The sequence below is a fragment of the Petaurus breviceps genome, unplaced genomic scaffold, assembly GCF_028583685.1.
Source record: "Petaurus breviceps papuanus isolate PSGF00001 unplaced genomic scaffold, PetGlider_PUasm1.0 90804, whole genome shotgun sequence".
In the NCBI taxonomy this organism is placed as follows: Eukaryota; Metazoa; Chordata; class Mammalia; order Diprotodontia; family Petauridae; genus Petaurus; species Petaurus breviceps.
In genome coordinates, this window is record NW_027187348.1 from 2,661,057 (window position 1) to 2,681,473 (window position 20,417).

At 40.2% G+C, this 20,417-nt stretch overlaps 1 protein-coding gene across 1 annotated transcript in view; it reads left to right on the forward strand.

Moving 5' to 3' along the window:
• Positions 1-573: 573 nt before the first annotated feature.
• TECTA (tectorin alpha) overlaps positions 574-20,417 on the forward strand; it is an 84,044-nt gene continuing 64,200 nt past the window's right edge. Inside the window, exons 1-6 of the mRNA XM_069070065.1 lie at positions 574-637; positions 4,573-4,706; positions 7,749-8,036; positions 12,616-12,753; positions 13,122-13,287; positions 19,232-19,644. Coding sequence (XP_068926166.1) covers positions 574-637; positions 4,573-4,706; positions 7,749-8,036; positions 12,616-12,753; positions 13,122-13,287; positions 19,232-19,644 — 1,203 coding nt within the window. The remainder of the gene's footprint in view (positions 638-4,572; positions 4,707-7,748; positions 8,037-12,615; positions 12,754-13,121; positions 13,288-19,231; positions 19,645-20,417) is intronic.

A 20,417-nucleotide genomic window follows, 5' to 3' on the forward strand; every position in this document is an offset into this window, starting at 1 on the left:
ATTTCTAAATGAGGGTTTGATTCCATGCTGCAGAGGAAGTGAATGATAAACATACGATCTTTCCACCAAGAGAAGCTCATCTTATTTTAATTGTATTTTAGTCTATCACAATGGAAAACCATTCATTCTAAAAGCAGTGTGCCTTACAGAGGATCAGAAGAGAGTTTTTATTCTTGGGATTAAAGAAGGATGTGGGTCTCTCTCATCAGGTGCTATTTATTAATAATGCATTTGCATTGAAGATTCCTTTTTTGCCTTTCTTGGAGCATTCGTTGATTCTATAACCTACTTGACAATTTACTCATAGGACTAGAATGATCTTATTACACTTTCAAATTAGCTTCTTATCATGGGGGGAAGGGGGAGTAATTCATTAGTAAAGTGTTGAACTTACAGGGACCTGCCACCTTTCCTGAAATTTTAACCTGATTCATAATGGTAGATGTGGTTGCGTGAAGCTTTTACATGGTAGTTTTGATGTTCCTAGGGATTTGCCAGTAAGCGCATCTGGTAGGTACTCTATTTACTGGGGCCCGATGGGTATTTTTTTCTTTTTCTTTTTAAAATTCCAGGATGAATTATTCATCATTACTTAGAATTTGGGTCTCTTTCATCTTCACACTTGTACGACACCAAGGTGAGTACTCCTGACTTTCTTAGCACTCTTGATTTACATACTCTTAGACTCATAATAATGAAGCTCTTGAAGGCACCATATGTTTAAAGGCAGGTGTATGATCATGTGCCTACAGATATAACAGAAAACACTGATGTTAATTCTGAAAAGTGTATCATGGTATAAATTCTTCTTGGTATACCCAGCACCCAGCACAGTGCTTGACACATAGATAAATGCTTGTTTATTGGCTGTTTGATAAATGAATTAATAATATCTTATTAACTTTCCCACTTTTAAAAAAAGTTCCAACTTAATATACATTACCAGGCCAGGTTTCCCATTAGTGTGTCATAGAATACACATTTAAAATAATTCCAATGGAAGTCCTAGAACCCTCTTCACTGGAAGTCTCTGAGCTATGCCTAGATGACAATTCATTGGAGTTGCTATAGAGGGGATTCTGATTTAGACAGATATTGGACTAGATTAATGCTTTGGTCTTCTGGTCTCTGAGATTCAATACTTTATTTTTCTAACTATGTACAGAGTTACTGTGTGTGTTGGTACAAAGTAACATAATATTATAGATATTCAACCTCTTTCATTGGATTTCTGGCATAAGGAATTTGAAGAGTCTCCTTGTAATAACCCAAAGAGAATTTTTAAGTACTCTGAGAGTTTCATAAATTCCTGTGTTACAGACCACAGATAGGAAATTCCAAGTAGAAAAGAAAAATCTTGCATCTCACCGATCCTTAGCTTTTCTGTTATAAAACTGTCCATTAGATGGAAAGTGATATCTATTTCTCCCTTTTGCTAGGTACTCTGCGACATTTCTTTACATTTTAAGCTGAAATTAGAAAAAGCTCTACAGAAATTTTAAAATCCATTTTATGTCTTTTTTTTTTCTTATCCCTTGTCTATAAAACATCATTATAGTAGGTCTGAGTGTTTAAGAAACCAGTACATCTATGTAACCCCATCATTTTTCCTGTGTTATTTTGGAAACTTCAAACAGTATCAATGCTGTGACCAAAAAAAAAGTGAAATTATATTCAAATACAGGTCTCCTCCCCATTTCTCTGTACTTTTTTCTTTAGGAAGAAAGGCCCCTGGGAAATATTCAGTCTTAATTTCAGGGATCCAATGGTAGCCCAGAGAATTCTCAGGCTGGCTCTTCCATTAACTTCAATGTCACTGATTTGCAGTGCTGCAAATTCTGGTGTTTTTTTTTTTCTTTTCATAACCTGAAGAGAAGAGAGTTAATTTCACATCTCTGAGGTGGCAATGATTGTATTTTAAGCCTGACCCACTTTGGAGCGCTATTCATTCAACAAGTACCTAGACCGTGGCTAACTTTTCCAGATGTTCTTGTTAGTACTGCTATTAGATTTGACGTTGACTGATTGTCCACATTACATGGAATATTCCCCTTGTCCTCATGGCAGAAAGTCCAATTATAACTCATTAGGACCAAAAAATCTCTCCAGGTATGAAGGAAGAATATCAGCAACCTTAAGAGATAAGTATAACTATTGGGAATGGAGATGTAGAAAATCTCCCTGGTTACAGTCTGCTGTTTTTTTTTCAAGCAGAGGTTAGGGACAGGATGGAGGATAACATCCACCCCCATCCCCACCCCCACCCTCATATAATACCTGAACACTTTGTACTGTCTGAGGCACTGATCTCCAGCCTGGCTATCAAAGTGCTCAGTTTCCATGTTAACTGAGCATGGGAACTTACTTTGGACTTGGTTCCCAAGGAGTTTACCTTGAAAGGATAAATGTGCAAAATGGTTCTAAAGACTTATTTTGAAGAGCTCTTTTATCATTAGTAGAATTTTCCCATCTACAAAATGGGGGCAAACACTGCTAATTATGCCTATCTCACAAAGTTGTTATGAGGAAAGTGCTCTACTACTACAAATGACATTATACAAATGTCATTTATTACTTATTATACTTTTGGTGGGTGTGCTGGGCACTATGGGCAGATTGAACCCTGTTTTCCAGAAGACTTATGGAATTACTTCACCTAATCATTTAGCTTCTTAAACACACTTATAAGAAAACCATAGAGAGACTCACTTGTTTCCCAAATGGCAGAAGTAGAGCAATCTTCCCATATTAAAGTATATTAGTTTCATACTCCTATATCTGAACATTAGACTGAGTGTCCCAAGTTTATAATGCTGGTTAACTTCCCAGAAATGTCTAGGGTCAGAGGAACGGTAAATATAGCCTGTTGGTCTTGCTAGCTCTCCCTGTCTAACCAATGTTGACCCACTAAAAGGAATTAGCCAAGTGTCTAGTAAGTTCCAGAACAGGGAAAGCTGGGAGTGTTCCAAACTGCAGACCATTTGCTTTCTGGCCTTTCTGCTAGACTCTTTTATACGGACTGTTGTTCTTCTCAGCTAGAAGGTTCCCACAGGAGCCAAGATAGTTCTGGCCAAGTGTGACCAAACCTATCAGTTCCATCGGTGTGGAGCCGGGGATCTTTCCCAAGAAGAGGGGAACCGCATAAGAAAGGTTTGTCAGCTTCAACAGCATAGCCAGGAAGTGTCTTAAGAGTGGTGGCGAGAAGCCCAAAAGAGATTTGGGTCCTAAGATGAAAGAAGAGTGGGAGAAGATAATTTATTGTCAGAACTTAAGGGAAACGAGGAGAAAGGCTAAAGCAGGCAGAAGCTAAGGAGGTGACTTCAAAGGAACATATTGTTCAGGTTTGGTTCTGGTAATCCATTAGTATTCCCCCTAGGGAAACAGTCTCATTTCCCCAGGTAAACAAGGCCACACCTGGCCAGGATTTAGATGGGAGGCTTCCAGGAGAGATGCCAGATTGTCATAAAAGGTGCCGTTACGGTTTCAGTAGGGGTGACTCTTTTGTAATGACTCTCACCTCTTGACCAGAGAGATGAGCAGAGGCTCGATACCACAGCCTCCTTTCCAGTGAGCTCTAAAGTGAGTGACCAACATCCCTTGACCTCTGCAGGATTCTGTGTCTGCTTGTTGAAAGAGATGGGCAGAGAGCCCTCTTTTAGGATTAGTTCTCAATCAGGGTCATTCACATTCCAAGTGCTACTACAAACTCTCCACTCCCTTACTGCTCCTGCTTAGGTCCCAGTTGACATTTATTTCTTTCTGTGAACTGCTACCTGATTCTTTTATGAAGGAAGTGGAAGTCGTCTCTCTAAAACACGTGCATAATCATACATACTACTGACCTACAGGTCATGATATTTAGCCCCCAGATGACTGGTTCCTAAACCATCCGAGACAGACAATTCAATTTAATTCAATTCCACAAGCATTTGTGCCAGGCACTGTCCTAGGTGCTGGGGAAAGAACACCTACCCTTAAGGACATACTTTTTACTGGAGGAAAGGAACATGTATGCAGATAAATAAGTAGAAAATCTATCCAGGGTAAATCCAAAGTAATAATGAGACCAGAGAAAAAAGAAATGGCTTTCTTATCTTCAAAGATCTCTAAAAATATGTAATTTCACAATGATCTATCAATTAACACTTGTCATACTGACCATCTGGGAAATATGTACCTTTCCCCTTGGAAGCTGACATTCTAAGGTGAAAAGACCCCTGTCACCCTCCATTTCCCAATACTAGAAGTCAGAGAGAGGTGGGTTGCAGTGAGTAGAGCACTGGCCCTGGAGTCAGGAGGACCTGAGTTCAAATATGATCTCAGACACTTAACACAAAAACTAGCCATGTGACCTTGGGCAAATCACTTAACCCCTATTGCCCTCCCCCCCCCCAAAAAAAAGGCAGAAAGAAGTGGGTTACTTTGACTGGGATGGTTAGGAAAATCAGTCTGATTTCCGTTGCATAAATAAGACTTCCGGGAAGAGGCTGTCTTTGGCAGATGGGAGGGGATGTAATCTGCCAGAAGTGCAAAGGGAGCAGTCATCTCTCTAACTACCTCCTCTTTTGACAGTACAACCCAGGGAGCTCATGTACCCATTTTGGCAGAATGACACCAAGACCCCCAAAGTAGATGACGGAAGCTCATCGGAGATTAAGTTGGCCATCCCAGTGTTCTTCTTTGGAGTTCCTTATCGGACTGTCTATGTAAGTGGAGAAGCAGCCCAGCCATGACACGCTCCTTTTTCTCCATCACTGTGACATTAAGACGAGTAGTTTAAACATACCCTTCTGATGCTCCAGGACCAGAGGATTTATTAGCAGCCAGACGACAAGTTCCGAGATTTCATGAGCTGATAGGTTTTATGATTAAGAAAGTCAAAGGTATATTTAATGGCTAATGTTCATAGTGGAGGAGTATACAGGCCAATAAATTGCTTTTGTGGGTGATTAAACGCAGAAGGGAAGCAGCAGCCCCAGTGCCGTGAGCATTATTTTTGCTACATGACAAGGGGGGAAGATACAGTGAACCACAGCAGGAGTAATATCACTTTTCCTATTCTTCTGGGTGTGGAAAACTCTGGGAAGCTGCTATTGCTGGACTTTTTCCACTTTGGGGAGACATTGCTGTTGTGGGATTTGTAACTGTACAAGGCTGCTCTGCTTATGTTGACAGAGAAGCCTAGGGAGCATACCCTCCAAACCTAGATGTTTGCATAGGCAAATGGTACCATTTATTGTCAAGGGACCACTGGACACCTGTTTTCCCAGATCATTTGCTTGGTATGAAAGCTTTTGGATTAATGAGGTTGCTGCTTGCAGACTGAATGGTGTGATATATGGTGAGGTGAGTACAGGTCAAAGAAAGCCTATTTCTGTATCGCCATAGCCCAGTGACATTAGCCTTTTTTGCTTTAGCATGAGGGCTATGCAAATCATATTGTATCTTTGCACCCCTCCCTCCTTACCACCACTCAAGGAGAGTGGAATCATTGGAAGGGGAAAAACAACCTAGAATCAAAATATGGCCTAAGATATTTACCTAGATGTGTGACCCTGAATAAGTCACTTAACCTCGGTCTGCCTCCATTTCCTCAGCTGTACAGTGGGGATAACAATAGCACCTATCTATTGTTGTTGGGAGAAATAATATTTGTAAAGTGCTTAGCATATTGCCCACACTTGGTGGTCCCTTAACAAGGCTTGTTTCCTTCCTTCTTAAAAATGATCAGGGATTCCAAAGAGTTTTTGTTTATGTAAGTAATTTCTATTGATGTTTACCCTATTAGAAATTAAAACTAGTAAAATTTTAAAATTAATTCATTTAAAAATAACAATAATACACCTAATATATGTTAAATCAATTTTAATGTAAATAGCTTTATTTTCCAAAACAAAAATATCAGAGAGAAGAGTGACAGTGTTTTAAATATTTTTGCAAATCTCTTTAACATCTGGCTTATTAGGAAACTAGATTCTCGTATCTACTTTTGTATTCGATCTGTTGCTATTTGTTGTTTTGGTTGATGACTATGAAGAAAATCCAGCCTCACACAGATGTGAAAAAGAAAAGAGTATTTTAATAGGCAAATAACATCTTAGAATTATTTTGAAAAATAGTTTTGACTTCTCAACCCCACTGAAAGGATCTTGGGCACTCCTAGGGGTCAAAGGACCATAATCTAAGAACTGCTAGATTAGATGATCTCTAAAGTCTAAATCTAGGATCCTGTGATTTCTAGGCCTCCCTTTCACTGTCTGCAAAATAAAGACATTTAACTAGCTGACTTCTAAGGTCCATTCCAGCTTCAAATTTATGTTTTGTTACTTCTAAGTACTCAGTGACTTTTTTGCCTAAAGAAGATATGCACCAAGCAGCTAGGTGGCACAGTGAATAGAGCACTGGCCCTGGAGTCAGGAGGACCTGACTTCAAATTTGACCTCAAACACTTGATACACCTACTAGCCATGTGACTTTGGGCAAGTCACTCAACCCCAATTGCCCTGCAAAAAAAAAAGAAGGTATGCACCCTTTCCCCCTCAAATGAGTTTAACCCATACTTGGCCTAGTTCTTTATAATTGCTGTTAGAATCCTTGCCATTGTTCATGCCAAGATGATAATGGATAAAAATCATTCAGTCAATCAACATGTATTTATTAAATATATACTATGTGTCAAGCACTGTGTTAGGCACTGGGAATACAAGGACAAAGAATTAACAATCCCTACCTGCAAGGAACTCATATAATATTGATTGATTGATTGATTGATTGATTGATTGATAAAAAGGGAGTAGGAAGGAAGACGGTTCTCTACATTCTCCCATATGAAGGATCTCCACAAGTTCCTAGAACAGGAAATTCCTCTAAGTAAAACTATACAAGCCTCATGGTAACCATAAGGCTTTCCCCTATAAACATTTATATTAACAAATGCATGAGAAGATTGAGTTGTTTATGGGTGCTATGTAAACTGAATTTACTTATTGTCTTGTGCATTTGCAGCAAGGTTTGGTAATGTAATAAATTGCCCATTTGCAAATCATGAAGAAATCACTGTAGATAGTCATTTACATATCCTGCATAAACTGTTCATGGCTCAACATTTATGTTGTGACTGTAGAAAGGAATCATCAGACCGCAAGAGCACTTCTAGAATCAGGCACCTGTAGGTTTCACCTTTGCCCTCAGTATGGGTACAGAACTCATTTTTGACATCAATAGGCGATGCCTGAATGGCTCATTTATAATGGGCTGTGGCCTCTCATTCCCGAGGTGAGGTTTTGACGAGGGCAGGCATATCTGATTTACCTTTGACTGACAGTACTCTCTTGTGGCAAAATGAGAATCCAGTTTTAGAGAGAGCTTCTCACTTTTTCCTCTCATTTTTTTCCCTTTCTCTTTGCTTCTCTGTTTTTGTCTCTGTTTGTCTCTCTCTTATGCACATACACAAACTCAGTGATGTATGACGGGCTTAAACAAAGATGGGAAAGGGAACATAAAAACGAAACTGATTATTAATGAGAAATGAAATTGACTATAAATTGAAAGTGAAATGGAGCCATTGGAATTGCCTGAAAGTAAACAGACCGCCTGACGTGAATGGTGGGAATTGGTGTTTTAGGGTGCCAAGTCTGTGATTGGAAAGCTACCTTGCATTCAGTGACTAAGGAGATGTCTATCATAATGAGTGACTGTCATAATCGGTTTTGGTTCCTTCATAGGACACTCTTTCTTCTGTTTTGTAGGTCAATAATAATGGGGTTGTTTCCTTCAATGTGCTGGTGAGCCAGTTTACTCCAGAATCCTTTCCTCTGACAGATGGTCGGGCCTTCATTGCCCCATTTTGGGCAGATGTTCACAATGGAATCCGAGGAGAGATCTATTACAGAGAGACCATGGACCCTGTGATCCTGAGAAGAGCCACCAAAGATATAAGGAAATACTTCAAAGACATGGTCACCTTCTCTGCCATTTGGGTGTTCATCGTGACATGGGAAGAGGTCACATTTTATGGCGGGAGCAGCACCACACCTGTAATAATCCAAATTTCCCTTTTTGTTTTTCACTCATGTTCCAACAGCCAATCCATGCCCATTTTAACAACAGTCAAAGAGAGTTTTATTGCTAGAACACAGAAATTCAGTAAGGAGCTCAGATGACTTGTATAATAATCGTTCTTTTACTACTCACTCATTTTCTGGAGCAGAAAGAGAAATACCATGCTTGGTCCAGTGTGCTGCAATACTTAAGAAGATGTGTCATCCAAGACCCAAAACATTATGGGAGTCCAAATTAAGTCTCTCAATTGTCTTCTTCTCTTAGAAGATGGTATGCCCATTTTGCAGAAGGACAAACTGAGGCCTAGAGAACTATCCCAAGTCATATATTGATTAGTGACCAATCTAGGAACCTCAGAGTCTCTTCCCTTTATAGCTAAGGTACAAGTGTCTCTTTCTAATTCTAAAGCTAATCTTTTTCATTTCTATCTTTCACAAAACCTAATAGGAGGCTGAGAAGAGACTACTGGATATGGAACACAAATAACCTAATTCATTTTCTGTCATGCCTTTTTACTTTTTATTGTGACCAAGACAGAAATTACTCCTATTTGATGTTAATTTGAGTGGGCAGGTAGAGTGTTTCAAGAATAAGGGCTGAACATCTGCTCCAAAATCCCAAATGAGCAGTTAGATAAAAGTTTAAATAAAATAGATTATCTCCAGCATTATCTTAGAGATAATCAACTTTACCCATAAAGAAATGATAAAGCAGAGTTCATCAGGAGGGCCTGATACTTATTTAGTTGTGTTGGAAATAAGTATGTTTGAAGGATTGGAAGAATCATTAGCTTTGCAATAAATCATCTGGTGAGCAAAGACATTCAAGAACCTGACCCTTGCTTTCCTAGGAACATTTCCAATTCCATCCGTGTTCCAATTCCCTTAGCACTGCATTCTGTTGGTTGGAGGTGAGGAATGGTAACCCATGAGTTCGATGCAGGGGTGACAAACTGCCAGCCTTACGAGTTACACCCATCATGCAGTAAGCACACTGCATTTTAGCACCTTCCATCCAAGTATCAAGAAGCACTTTATTGCTAAGAGGTTCTGTAGAACAGAAAGACTCAAGTTTAGAGTGGAATGCATTGGCTGGAAATAAGCTCTAAAGAAGTGTACATTTCCCTCTGTCAGGTTATGGATTGCTAATGATTCTGTGGGTGATGTTTTATGCCTTTTATGTCTCATACCTTACAGCGTTAGGCTCCAGGATGCCAGCAATCGATAAATTTTAGTGTCAGTGGCAGAAAAAAAAGAGAAAAAAATGCCCATCAAACGCTGACCACTGTTCCTTAAAATAAAAAAAATTAAAAAAAACGTCCTTCAGCAATAAAAAAATGGCAATATAATTTAGATCCTTTCTGTTTTGTGCTTTGGAGTAAATTTCTAGACTAGAAAAGAACTCTTTCTAAAAGGATGAATGAGGTAATATTCTAAGTGCTTTAAGCTCCTTGGAGAAAAAGGCTAGCTAAATCTTCAATTCTGCAAAAAAAAGGTTCATCAGTACCAAAAACCTTTAAGCCAGTCCCACCCAAATTAACTGATGATCCCTTTCCTTTTCCTACTGAGAGGGTTTTCCTCCTACAGCACCCCTCTCTATCTTTAAGGAAACAGAACAAAGGCCTTTGCCCAAGACATGAAAGCTCAGAGCTCTACAGAGAGAGAATCTTATGGAGGAGCAATGGTAAAGAGTAGTCTGAGTTTTCTGAATCTTCTTCTAGGTTTTGGACCAACAGGCAAACCTGTTTTCCCCAGAGTGACTGGAACTCTCTTGAAGAATAAAGAGGCTTATATGGACCTAATCCCCTTCTCTTTCCAAAAGACTGAGGTAGTCGAGGGGCAGAGGAGGATTATACCTTCTCTGTGCTGGGAAGAGAGAGTTTGTGCATTGTTTTGTTGTTTCGGTCACGTCCAACTCTTCCTGACCCCGTTTGGGTTTTCTTGGCAAAGGTACTAGAGTGGTTTGTCATTTCCTTCTCTGGCTCTTTCTATAGATGAAGAAACTGAGACAAACAGGGTTAAGTGACTTGCCCAGAGTCGCACAAATATTAAGTGCCTGAGGTCTTCAGGGACTCAGGTCTTCCTGACTCCAGGCTAGGGTGCTCTGACCATTGCACCACCTACCTGACCTAAGTCTATATATTTGTGGGAAGTAAACATTCCTTTTTGTAAAAGGTCCAGGGTTACAAAAATCAAATTGAAATTTTTTTAAAAAAGAGGAACTTATAGGGAGGTTAGGTGGCGCAGTGAGTAAAGCGCCGGCCCGGAGTTAGGAGAACCTGAGTTTGGATCCGACCTCAGACACTTAACACAAAAAAACTAGCCGTGTAACCGTGGGCAAGTTACTTAACCCCAACTTCTCTCCAAAAGGCAAAAAAAAGTAAATAAAATAAAAAAGAGGCACTTAGAGGAGCTAAAACCCTAGTTTTAAGGGACACCCCAAACTGATGTGGACTTCTACTCCTCTAGCATCTGTTCTTTACTGAGTTTAGAAAAATAAAACTAAGTTAAAAGGTTTGTTGATCACCCTCAGGGGCATTCCTGGTAAATTAGCCCAAGCAGGTTGGTTTTGAGTCGTCTCCTGTGATCAGCAGTGAATCATTCTTGCAATCTACTTTGGCAAAATATGTTTTAGACTTAGCTTTAAAGAAAGAAAATTGTTTCTTGGTAGGGAATTCCAGCAGAGAGGGTGAGTGCAGCTTTTCTAGTCTTTGTGTGGTCTCGATGGGGGGATCCATCTCTTGAGTCTGATACTTCACCCCACTATTGGACCCTGATGTAAACTGGAACCCCTCCTCTGTGTTCCACTCTTCCCATTTTTTGAACAGGGGCAATGAAGGAAGGCAGATAGATATCTGTGTGACATTATCAGGGAATGCCATCTGCTATGGCAAGAACAGGCCTTTTGGTGAATAGGTCATCCTCAACATTCTTCACTCCACTCACATGGCACTGTCTTCCCTCCAAGCCTTTCTGAGTGGCCAAAGATGAAACTGATGCCTTCCGTATCTCATTGTTCAGTTGATTCCATGGGAGATGGTTTTGGGTCTCTCAACTGTTAACAGCAGAATGCTGACCTGGAAGGCACAAAAGTCACTGTTAAAATAACCCTTGCTCATGAGCAAGGAAAGGTGGAAAAGGATATAGATGCTGCATCGCCTTTCAACCCTGATTTTAGATCTGTGTCTGGAAAGTAGAGGCATGAGAAGAGGTCATTCCTAAGTGTGGGCAGAGCTGCAGATTGTGCAGGTCAATTGATTGTGAAAATTGCTTGAAAAAAACCCAGCTGTGTGACGTCGGGCAAGTCATTTAACCTCAATTGCCCTCCAAAAAGCAAAAAACAAAAACAAAAATAAAAATGAAAATTGCTTGAAAGGAGCATTGGCACCCCTTTTCTCAGGAGTTTAAAGCTGAGAGAAAGGGTCTGCAAAGGTGGCCTACAAGATGAACTGAAATCATGTCCTATGGCATGCCATTCGGTCACTAGGGAAGAATTTCCAGGAAGTTTCTGCCTCTCCCTCTGCCCCTCTTTCTTCTAATTCAAAGGGCTGCTCTGAGGATCGAAGGAGATAAAAATATGTAAAGTGCTCTGCAAATTTGAAAGGGTTCTACAGGGTGTCCCAAAAGTCTTAGTGCGGTTTTAAGTCATTAAGTCATTAAAGCTTAAACATTATTAGCTATTGTTGCTGATGTTGTTGTTATCTAGGAGATAGGCACGGCCAGGTTGGCTTCCCTTTCAGGGTTGGCCTGAAAAACATGAGCATGAAGAATTTTGCAAATCTAAAGTGATGTTCAATAATAGTAGCAATTTTCCCCTACAAAGTGCTTTTTAAACATCACTTTCAAAATTCCATTTTAAGGAGGCAAGAAATCTAAAGTTTAGCTATGTGTTCCTGAAAGGGAAAAGGCAAACCCTGCATTATTAACACTTCAGTCGTGATGAATTTATTTTTAAGAATATATATATAATTTTTTTTTTGGTCAAATTGCAGCTATGGGGAAACAAGGTACTGTTCATTTAGGTTCCCTATTGGGCAATTGTCTCTCATATTTTATTCTCATGGTGCCATCTATAGGTGGTCCGACATATCACAAGCTCAGTCCCTGCTTCAGCCTTTTCTGTCTTGTGGAACTCAGAAATGTAAGAAGGGACACTGAGTCAGGCCCTGGGTAATCCTCAGGCAAATTCCCTTTTAGATAGATAGGGACTGATCTCTCTTAGTCCCTGTTGGAGACAGTCAATTCAGAGAAGAGACAGAGAGAACCTCCAAAAAAAAAGGGACTATTCAAACAACTGGGTAGTTATTGGGACAAAGGACAGAATATAAGAGACATAGAGTTCATGAGGAGAGGATCTTAGAGGCCATAGAGTCTAACCCCTTCATTTTACAGATCAAGAAACGGGCCTAAACAGCTGAAGTGACTTGTACAGAGTCACACAGCTAGCTAAATCAGAGACAGGATTTGAAACTGGGTCTTCCTGATACCAGGTGAGCACATTAACCATTTATTCTCTGCTGTCTCCTGAGTCATGGGTGTGCATTCATTTCTCTAGGTAAATACCTTCCAGGCTGTGATGATCTCTGATGGTGCATCCACATTTACCCTCTTCAATTATCATGAAATTAACTGGACCACTGGAACAGCTAGTGGAGGTGACCCCTTGACAGGTCTCGGTGGAGTGATGGCCCAGGTAGGCTCCCTTCCTCCATTTGTACTGTCTTAGATCAACTTGCATTATTGGGGTTTACATAGTTCAGATCCTTTTCAGGAATCCCGCAGGCCTCCAGTTTCTAACTAAAGGAGCCAGTTTTTGATGATCTCATCTGAGCATAGGAAAAGCAGGTTGTATTGTTCCCCTACTTTGTGTTTCTTTGACTCTATTCTTGGGATGGACTAGTTCAAGGACCATGCAGATCCTGGTCCTTCCTACATGGAGTGTTGATGATCGTAAAGGGACATATCTTAATAGTAGCTTGTCCTGAAATTTGAGTTTCTGGGTACGTTGGTCAAAGTCGTGTGGTCTGCATGCTCATAAAGTCTCTTGCTTCTCTATTCTAGGCAGGATTTAATGGGGGAAACCTCACCAATTTCTTCAGCCTCCCAGGGTCAAGAACCCCTGATATTGTGAACATCCAAGAGACCACAAATGTGAATGTTCCAGGTCGGTGGGCCTTTAAAGTGGATGGGAAGGAAATTGACCCAGCAAATGGTTGCACTTCCAGAGGTAAAAAGACTTTTCCCTTCTCTGGAAAAGCGAGTCTGTTTAGTCTAGAGTGACAGCCAGGCTTTTAGGCTGTGGGGGTGGACCTGTTCCTGACGCTTTGCTCTTTTGACACATCTCAGCTGGGTAAAAGAGATCAAGGTAATTTTAGCATGCACAACTCATCCTGCAGGGAGCTGAAATCCTGTACTTGCTGCTCTGGGTTGCTAAGTCTTAGCCCAGGCCTCAACCCTGTACCTTCTCCTGCATGGTTCCCCAAGAAGACCGGTGTCCTGAGAGATATCTTGAACAGAGGGACAGAAAGCAGCCCTCCTCGTCCACATCATTTCTGCTTTTTTGACCATTTATCCTTATTTTTATTTGTTCTTTAATCCTTAATTACTCCTCCTGCTCTGCCATCTGCTTTTTGTGGCTTAGCATCACCAGACAAGTCTGGAATGTTGCCAGGACCTATTGAAGGTAAATTAGGGCTCCCCAGCACAACTAGAAAGAGAAATCAGTATCACAGTCTTTGGGATTGCTTTCCTCCTAAATCCTCCCAGCAGCAGCTTGAACATCCAGGAATTTGGAGAAAATCAAAGTCAGCTTCAGACCTTGCTGAATGAGCCAGAGAACAAACCTCAGTAGGTTTCTTTTAGGCCAGCATCAGAAGTTTAGAACCTTCTCTGAACTATGAGAAAACTCTTTGGATGTGCAAAAAAGCCTGGGACTTTCATAGGAGCATTCATGTTTGTGAGGACCCTGCTTCTGGTCTGTCTAGTCATACTTGGGAAGCAGAAATTCTCTGTGTCCTGATTACAGGCTTAAAGAGCCTTGCTGAAGATATTGGGAGAAAGAGGAAACATGTGGACCAAGCATCTCCACACTGCCTACTTTGGGGGAGGAATAAAGGCTTCAGCTCCTTTTCTGGACCAGGCCAATCTCTTATCTCCCTGTGGTCCAAGTAGCTCTCAGTCATGCCTTCTATGACATGTACAGAAAAGCCAAATTCAGACAGTCTAAGGCAGAGGGGTCAAACATGCAGCCCACAGGCCACAACATTCCTGAGTACTCCTTGAACCAGATTAAAATGCAGTTCCTTTCTGATTTTAATATGTTGATATGTTAATAAAATATATATAAATGTGTGTTTTCCTAAGTCGATAAGTGCCCACAGGAATTTTTACATAGTTTGACATGTTTTAGTGGACCCTGTTTCTATTTAATTTGACATAACTGGTCTAAGCGACCCAGGCCATGGTGCCTTGTTTTCCCACCTGCCTCCTTCTAATATCTTGCCCTGGCTTTTATGTTTCCAAATGGGTTTCTAATAGTTCAGAGAAGTCTCCAAACTTCTGATGTTGGCCTAAAGGAAACCTATTGAGGTTTGTTCTCTGGTTTGTTCAGTAAGGTTTAAAGCTAGCTTTGATTCTCTCCAAATTCCTGGTTGCTAAAGCTGCCGCTAGAAGGATTCTGGCTGACACCATTTCCTGGCCCTGAGAGAGGAAGGCTCTCTGGTAGCATCCTTCATGAACTCTGTAAACAGCAAGGTATTAAGAATAACAAATATGTATTTTGGAAGCAGGACAGAATTAAGTTAGATTGAAAAGAATTTAGTCCCAAAGCTCATCAGGATTTCAAAGACTGTTGGCTCCATCCAGGGTAGATATCACATGACTTACCAGCCATGGATGGAAGCCACCAACCAATGCCAAGTCATTCTTCCTTTTATTGACTACGTAGTATCAGATCCAAATAGAAATGGAGGCCACCAAACTGCCCATAAGTATCCCTGTAGGCTACCTATTGACCTAAAAAACCACATATCAACATTATCTATGTTTTATTGTATATTTTTATTTAGCTAGTTAAATATTTTCCAATGACATTTTAATCTGATTCAGGCAGCACTCAGGAATGTTGCATGTGTTTGAAACCTAGAGTCTAGACTAAGTACCGAGTAAGTGCAGAATATTACCCAGTCATCCCTTCCCACTTTCTCCAAGAGTCACAGAAGCAATGAATAGAAAGTACAAATGCCCAGTGTTACTCTGATCTCTAGGCATTAAAACTGAAATGCTATAATGATGGAAACTAGAAGCCTGCAGAGCAGTAGCGTTGGACAGACCCCATTAGTGTGCAGAGCCCCACCTCTGGCTTCATTCCCCGACTCCTGAATTATGGATTTGAGTTTTATATACAGGACAAATTCAATATCCCCATACAAATGGCTACACATTCTTTTGTGTCACCGGGTGTATATCAGCCTAATGGGATTGGGATTGGGTCTGGGTAATAGCAGGGGGAATGTTGCTGCATAGAATCAGCTTATTATGTTATCATTTTACAAATCAAAATATCTGGAAAGCCTACCTTCAGGTCCAGAACTCTGGACTAACAAAGGGAGTTTTCTCTCCTTTATTGGGAACTTGAAAAATCATAGACTTGAAATTATCCCGAGTTGAACTCTTGGTAATATATTCAGCATTGGACGAGGGCCAAAAATTGACAGGGAACAGAGGGGCCAGTTTTGAGGTCGATCTTTTATGAGCCACTAGGGATTAGATTAAATCTCTTATCCTATTTTGAGGTCTCTATACTTGAAAGGTAAGGAATATAATTGCTAATTTGCATTTTTTTCCTATAGGACAGGTATAGAAAGGAGTTACAGAGGTAATCATGCCTGCTGAGTGTATATCTACTCAGCCTATTCCCTTTTCGCTATTTCAAAAAAAAAAAAATTTAAAGGCTTTTAGAACCTCAACAAACCTTACCTTGAAACTTGAAATTACTCTCCATGGAAAGCACTGCTACTTTGTAATGCTGACATTAATAAATTACGTTTACCTGTAGGGCTGTAAGCCTTGTAAGCAGATATTCTCTCATGTCAGAAGGACCCAGGTCTACCCTGGAATATCTCCTCATTCTCTTGGATCATAGACCCCATGCAGGAAATTTGGTACAATGACTGCCCAGTCCACTCCCACTCCCACCCCCATCCCCCACCAATACAATGGACTGATTCCCTACTTGCGGCACACTAACCTGAAATTACAGAATTACATTGTATTAACAGAGGGAACCATAACAAAAATCCTTGATGAAGCTACACTGAGATACAAAGGGCTATATAAATCCCCAGAGTTACTTACAATCCTTGGTATGGCGAATGTCTTAGCAGAGATGGCAGAAGTCTTTTCTGAGACTGTGACTTCTTACTAGAATCATAGAATTTGGGAATTTGAAGGGACCTCAAGTTCAGCTAATTCAACCTATACGCAGAAAGGATTCTCATTATAACATAACTGACAACTGATTGTCCAGCCTCTGCTTAAAGACTTTCAAAGAGAAGGAACTCATCAGAGCCCTTTCTACCTCAGACACTCTAATTGTTAGGGAATTATTATGGACATGAAACCTAAATGTGCCTCTTTGTAATTTTCACCCATTGGCCCTTCTTGGGCCAAAACAAAGAAATCCAATCTCTCCTACATATGCAGCCCTTTATATACTTGAAGCCAGCTATCACCTCCTTACCCCCACCTCCCTAGGCTTCTCTTTTCCAGGCAAAACAAGTTCAGTTCCTTCAACTAAACATCATATGCTATGGACTCAAAACTGTTCGGTTTGTTCTTTTGCTCCCAACTCCATTTTTCGTCCTCCTTTGATCTCCCTCTCTATCCTTCATTATCTCTCTCCTTCACTCCCCTCTCTCTCTCATTCTCCCTCTCCTTCACTCCCCCTCCTTTGTACCCTTACTCTCCTTCACTTTTCCTTCCTCTCCCTCTCTCTTTTTCTTCATGGTTTCATAGCACATAGCTCAACCATTTTTTAGGAAATACTCTGTGGAATCCTTCTATACTACAGTGCCTTCTTTCTAGTGCAAGATGAGGGGAAAAAACAAACCCCCAATTTTTTTTCCTTTTCTCCTGATTCTTTCTGATCTCAACTTTCTCACCATCGGTGTCCCTTCTCTCCTCCCTTCTATTCTGTCTCTCCCTTGTCTCACCAGTCATTGTGCACATATGTAGAGGTAGACACTTTATTTTTCCAAAACAGAAAAGCAAGAACAAAGGAGAAAGTATCCTAGGACTGACTCAAAACCTATCACCTTTATCTTTAAAATGCTTTCATCACTATTGTAATCCAGGTAACAGCCAATAAGAGCATATATCCGGGTGGATAAGAAGGTGAGTAGAGAAAGAAGGAGAAATAGGAAAGCACCACTGAGTAAGAGGTAGCACGTTATAGTGGAAAGAACCTAGAGGCCCTGGGTTCAAATCTCCACTCTGGCCTTTACTACCTACATGACTTCAAGCAAGTCATTTCTGTTTTCTGCTCTGTAAAATGAGCATGATGTTCCCTACAAGTTCTTCTAGCTCTAAACCTGATGATGCTCTGATCTTACTTTATCCTCTTAACATTACTTGTTCCCTGAGAAATAGGAAAGGGCAAATCTAATATTATTACCTTTTTTTTAAGATAAGGGAGAGTGAGGTCTGGGGCGTTCTAAGGCCTTCCTCAGGACAAAGCAAATCCACATCAGAGGTGGGAGCTCACCTCGGGATTCTGGACTTCCAGCCCAATATTTTAAGCACTGGCTCATAGTCCCTAGGTATAGTTCCATTAAATGAGTTCACTTACAGCTATTGCTCATTGTATTTCAAAGGTTTTGGAGGTTATTTGGGAAGGAAAAAAAATGTTCATAAACTAGACTTGTACCAAAATAAGAATGTCAGATATTGGAAAGAAATAGCACATCCCTCAGGATAACTACATTACTGTTTTGTAGAAATCCTTGATTTTTCCCACATTTCTTTAAGTTTTACAATCAGAGGGTAAAGAGAGAGTGAGTACTAGCCTTGGGGGCTAACTCTTGGCCTATGTAAAACTATTTCATAAGAAACTAATGCAGTCCTTGGGGGTTCTATAAAAGTAGGGGGCTCCTAGGATACAAGAAAATGGTATTTGTAGCATTAATCTGGTGGCAAATGGAGAAGCTTTACAGCACTTTGGTTGTGGGCCTAAGGGGTTCTTAACCTTTTTCTGAGTCTTGGAGACCTTTGGCAGACTAATGAAGCCTATGGGCCCCTTCTCAAAAGAATGCTTTTTTTTCTCAGTTTCTCTTCCTTTTCTTTAAAGTATTTTTTTCCAATTACATATAAAGAAAGTCTTCAATATTCACTTTTATAAGATTTTGAGTTCTGAACTTTTTTTCTCCCTCCTCTCCTCCCCTCCTCCTTCCCCAAGACAGCAAACAATCTGATATATGCTATACACATACAATCATATGAAATATATTTCCACATTAGTCATGTTGTAAAAGAAGAATCAGAACAAAAGGGAAAAAAAACAAGAGGGAGAAAAACAATAACAAAGGTGAAAATAGGAAAATAGTCTGCTTTGATCTGCATTCAGACTCCATAGTTCTTTCTCTGGATGTGGATAGCATTTTCCATCATGAGTCTTTTGGAATTGTCTTGGAACATTGTATTAAGAGGAGCCAAGTCTATCAAATTTGATCATCACACCATGTTGCTGTTACTGTCTACAATGTTCTCCTGGTTCTGCTCATTTCACTCAGCATCAGTTCGTGTAAGTCTTTTCAGATTTTTCAGAAGAATGCTTTTAAATGCAGAAATAAACTATATAAGATTACAAAGGAGATAAGTTATTGAAATAAAGATTTCATATTTCTCATCCAAATCTATAGACTTCTTGAAATCTATCCATGAGTACCTTGGATCTCTGATGCCCTGGGTTAAGAACCCCTGACCTAGAGAATAAACTTATGTCACTGACTCTTAAATCTCATTCTGATTTGCTGTATTACCTTAAGTCACTTTGTCTATGTTTCATCTTTCCCTTGCTGATTAAATGGAGACAATGACCCTTCCAATAACTGCCTCTTGAGAGATGAAGACAAGATAGATTTTGGCTCATGCAACATGAATTTTTTTTTTTCCAGGGCAGTTCCTTAGACGAGGAGAGGTATTCTGGGATGATCTGAACTGTACCATCAAGTGCCGCTGCCTGGATTTTAACAATGAGATTTTCTGCCAGGATGCCTCCTGCAGCCCATATGAGGTGTGTGAGCCCAAGGGCAAATTCTTCCACTGTAACCCACTGGAGAGTAGCACTTGTGTGGTGTTTGGGGAGCCTCACTACCATACCTTCGATGGCTTCCTCTTCCATTTCCAAGGATCCTGTGCTTATCTACTGGCTCGACAATGCTTGCATGTGTCCAATCTCCCCTTCTTCAGTGTGGAGGCCAAGAATGAGCACCGAGGGGGCTCGGCCGTCTCATGGGTGAAGGAGCTATCCGTGGAAGTTTATGGTCACAAAATTCTCATCCCCAAAGGAAGTTATGGACGAGTAAAGGTGAGATTCCCCTTTCATAGATAACTGTAGAGTTTAAGAATCTTAGGAGTAGAAGTCTCCACAAGTCATCTAGTCTAGTCTCTGTCCTTTAAGGAAGACAGAATCTACACCAAGCCAAAGGTCTATGTCTAGTTCAGTCATGCATATGGACGTATGTTTGTTTGTAATCACTTGTTTTATTTTTAATTAAAAAAATTTTTAATTAAGCATTTACTTTCCCCCAATCCACCCAAATTTAAAGGGGAAAAACACTTTGTAACAAATATATGTAGCCTAGTAAAACAAATTTCAACATTGTCCATGTCCCAATGTCATTATATAAATCTCATGCTATATATTGAATCCGCCACCTCTCCATCAGAAGTAGATAGATAGCATGCTTCATCATCAGTCCTCTAGGAATGTGGTGGCTCATTATGGCGATTACTTCTTAAGTATTTCAAGGTTGTTTGTCTTTACTATGTTGTTGTTATTGTATAAACTATTCTATTGACTTCATTCTACATAATTTCATACAAGTTTCTCCAGGTTTCCCCTTAGTTATTTTTTACAGCACAATTGTATTCCATCACGTTCATAAAATTTGTTTGGCCATTCCCTAATTGTTGCGTGCCTCTTCACTTCCCTCTTTCAATTTACAATTCTTTGTCACTATAAAGAGAGTTGCTAAAACGTTTTGGTACATATGGGTGCTTTTTCTTCTTTGATATCTTTGGGATATGGGTCTAGAAGCGTTACTGGGTCAAAGAGTATATACAGTTTAGTGACTTTGG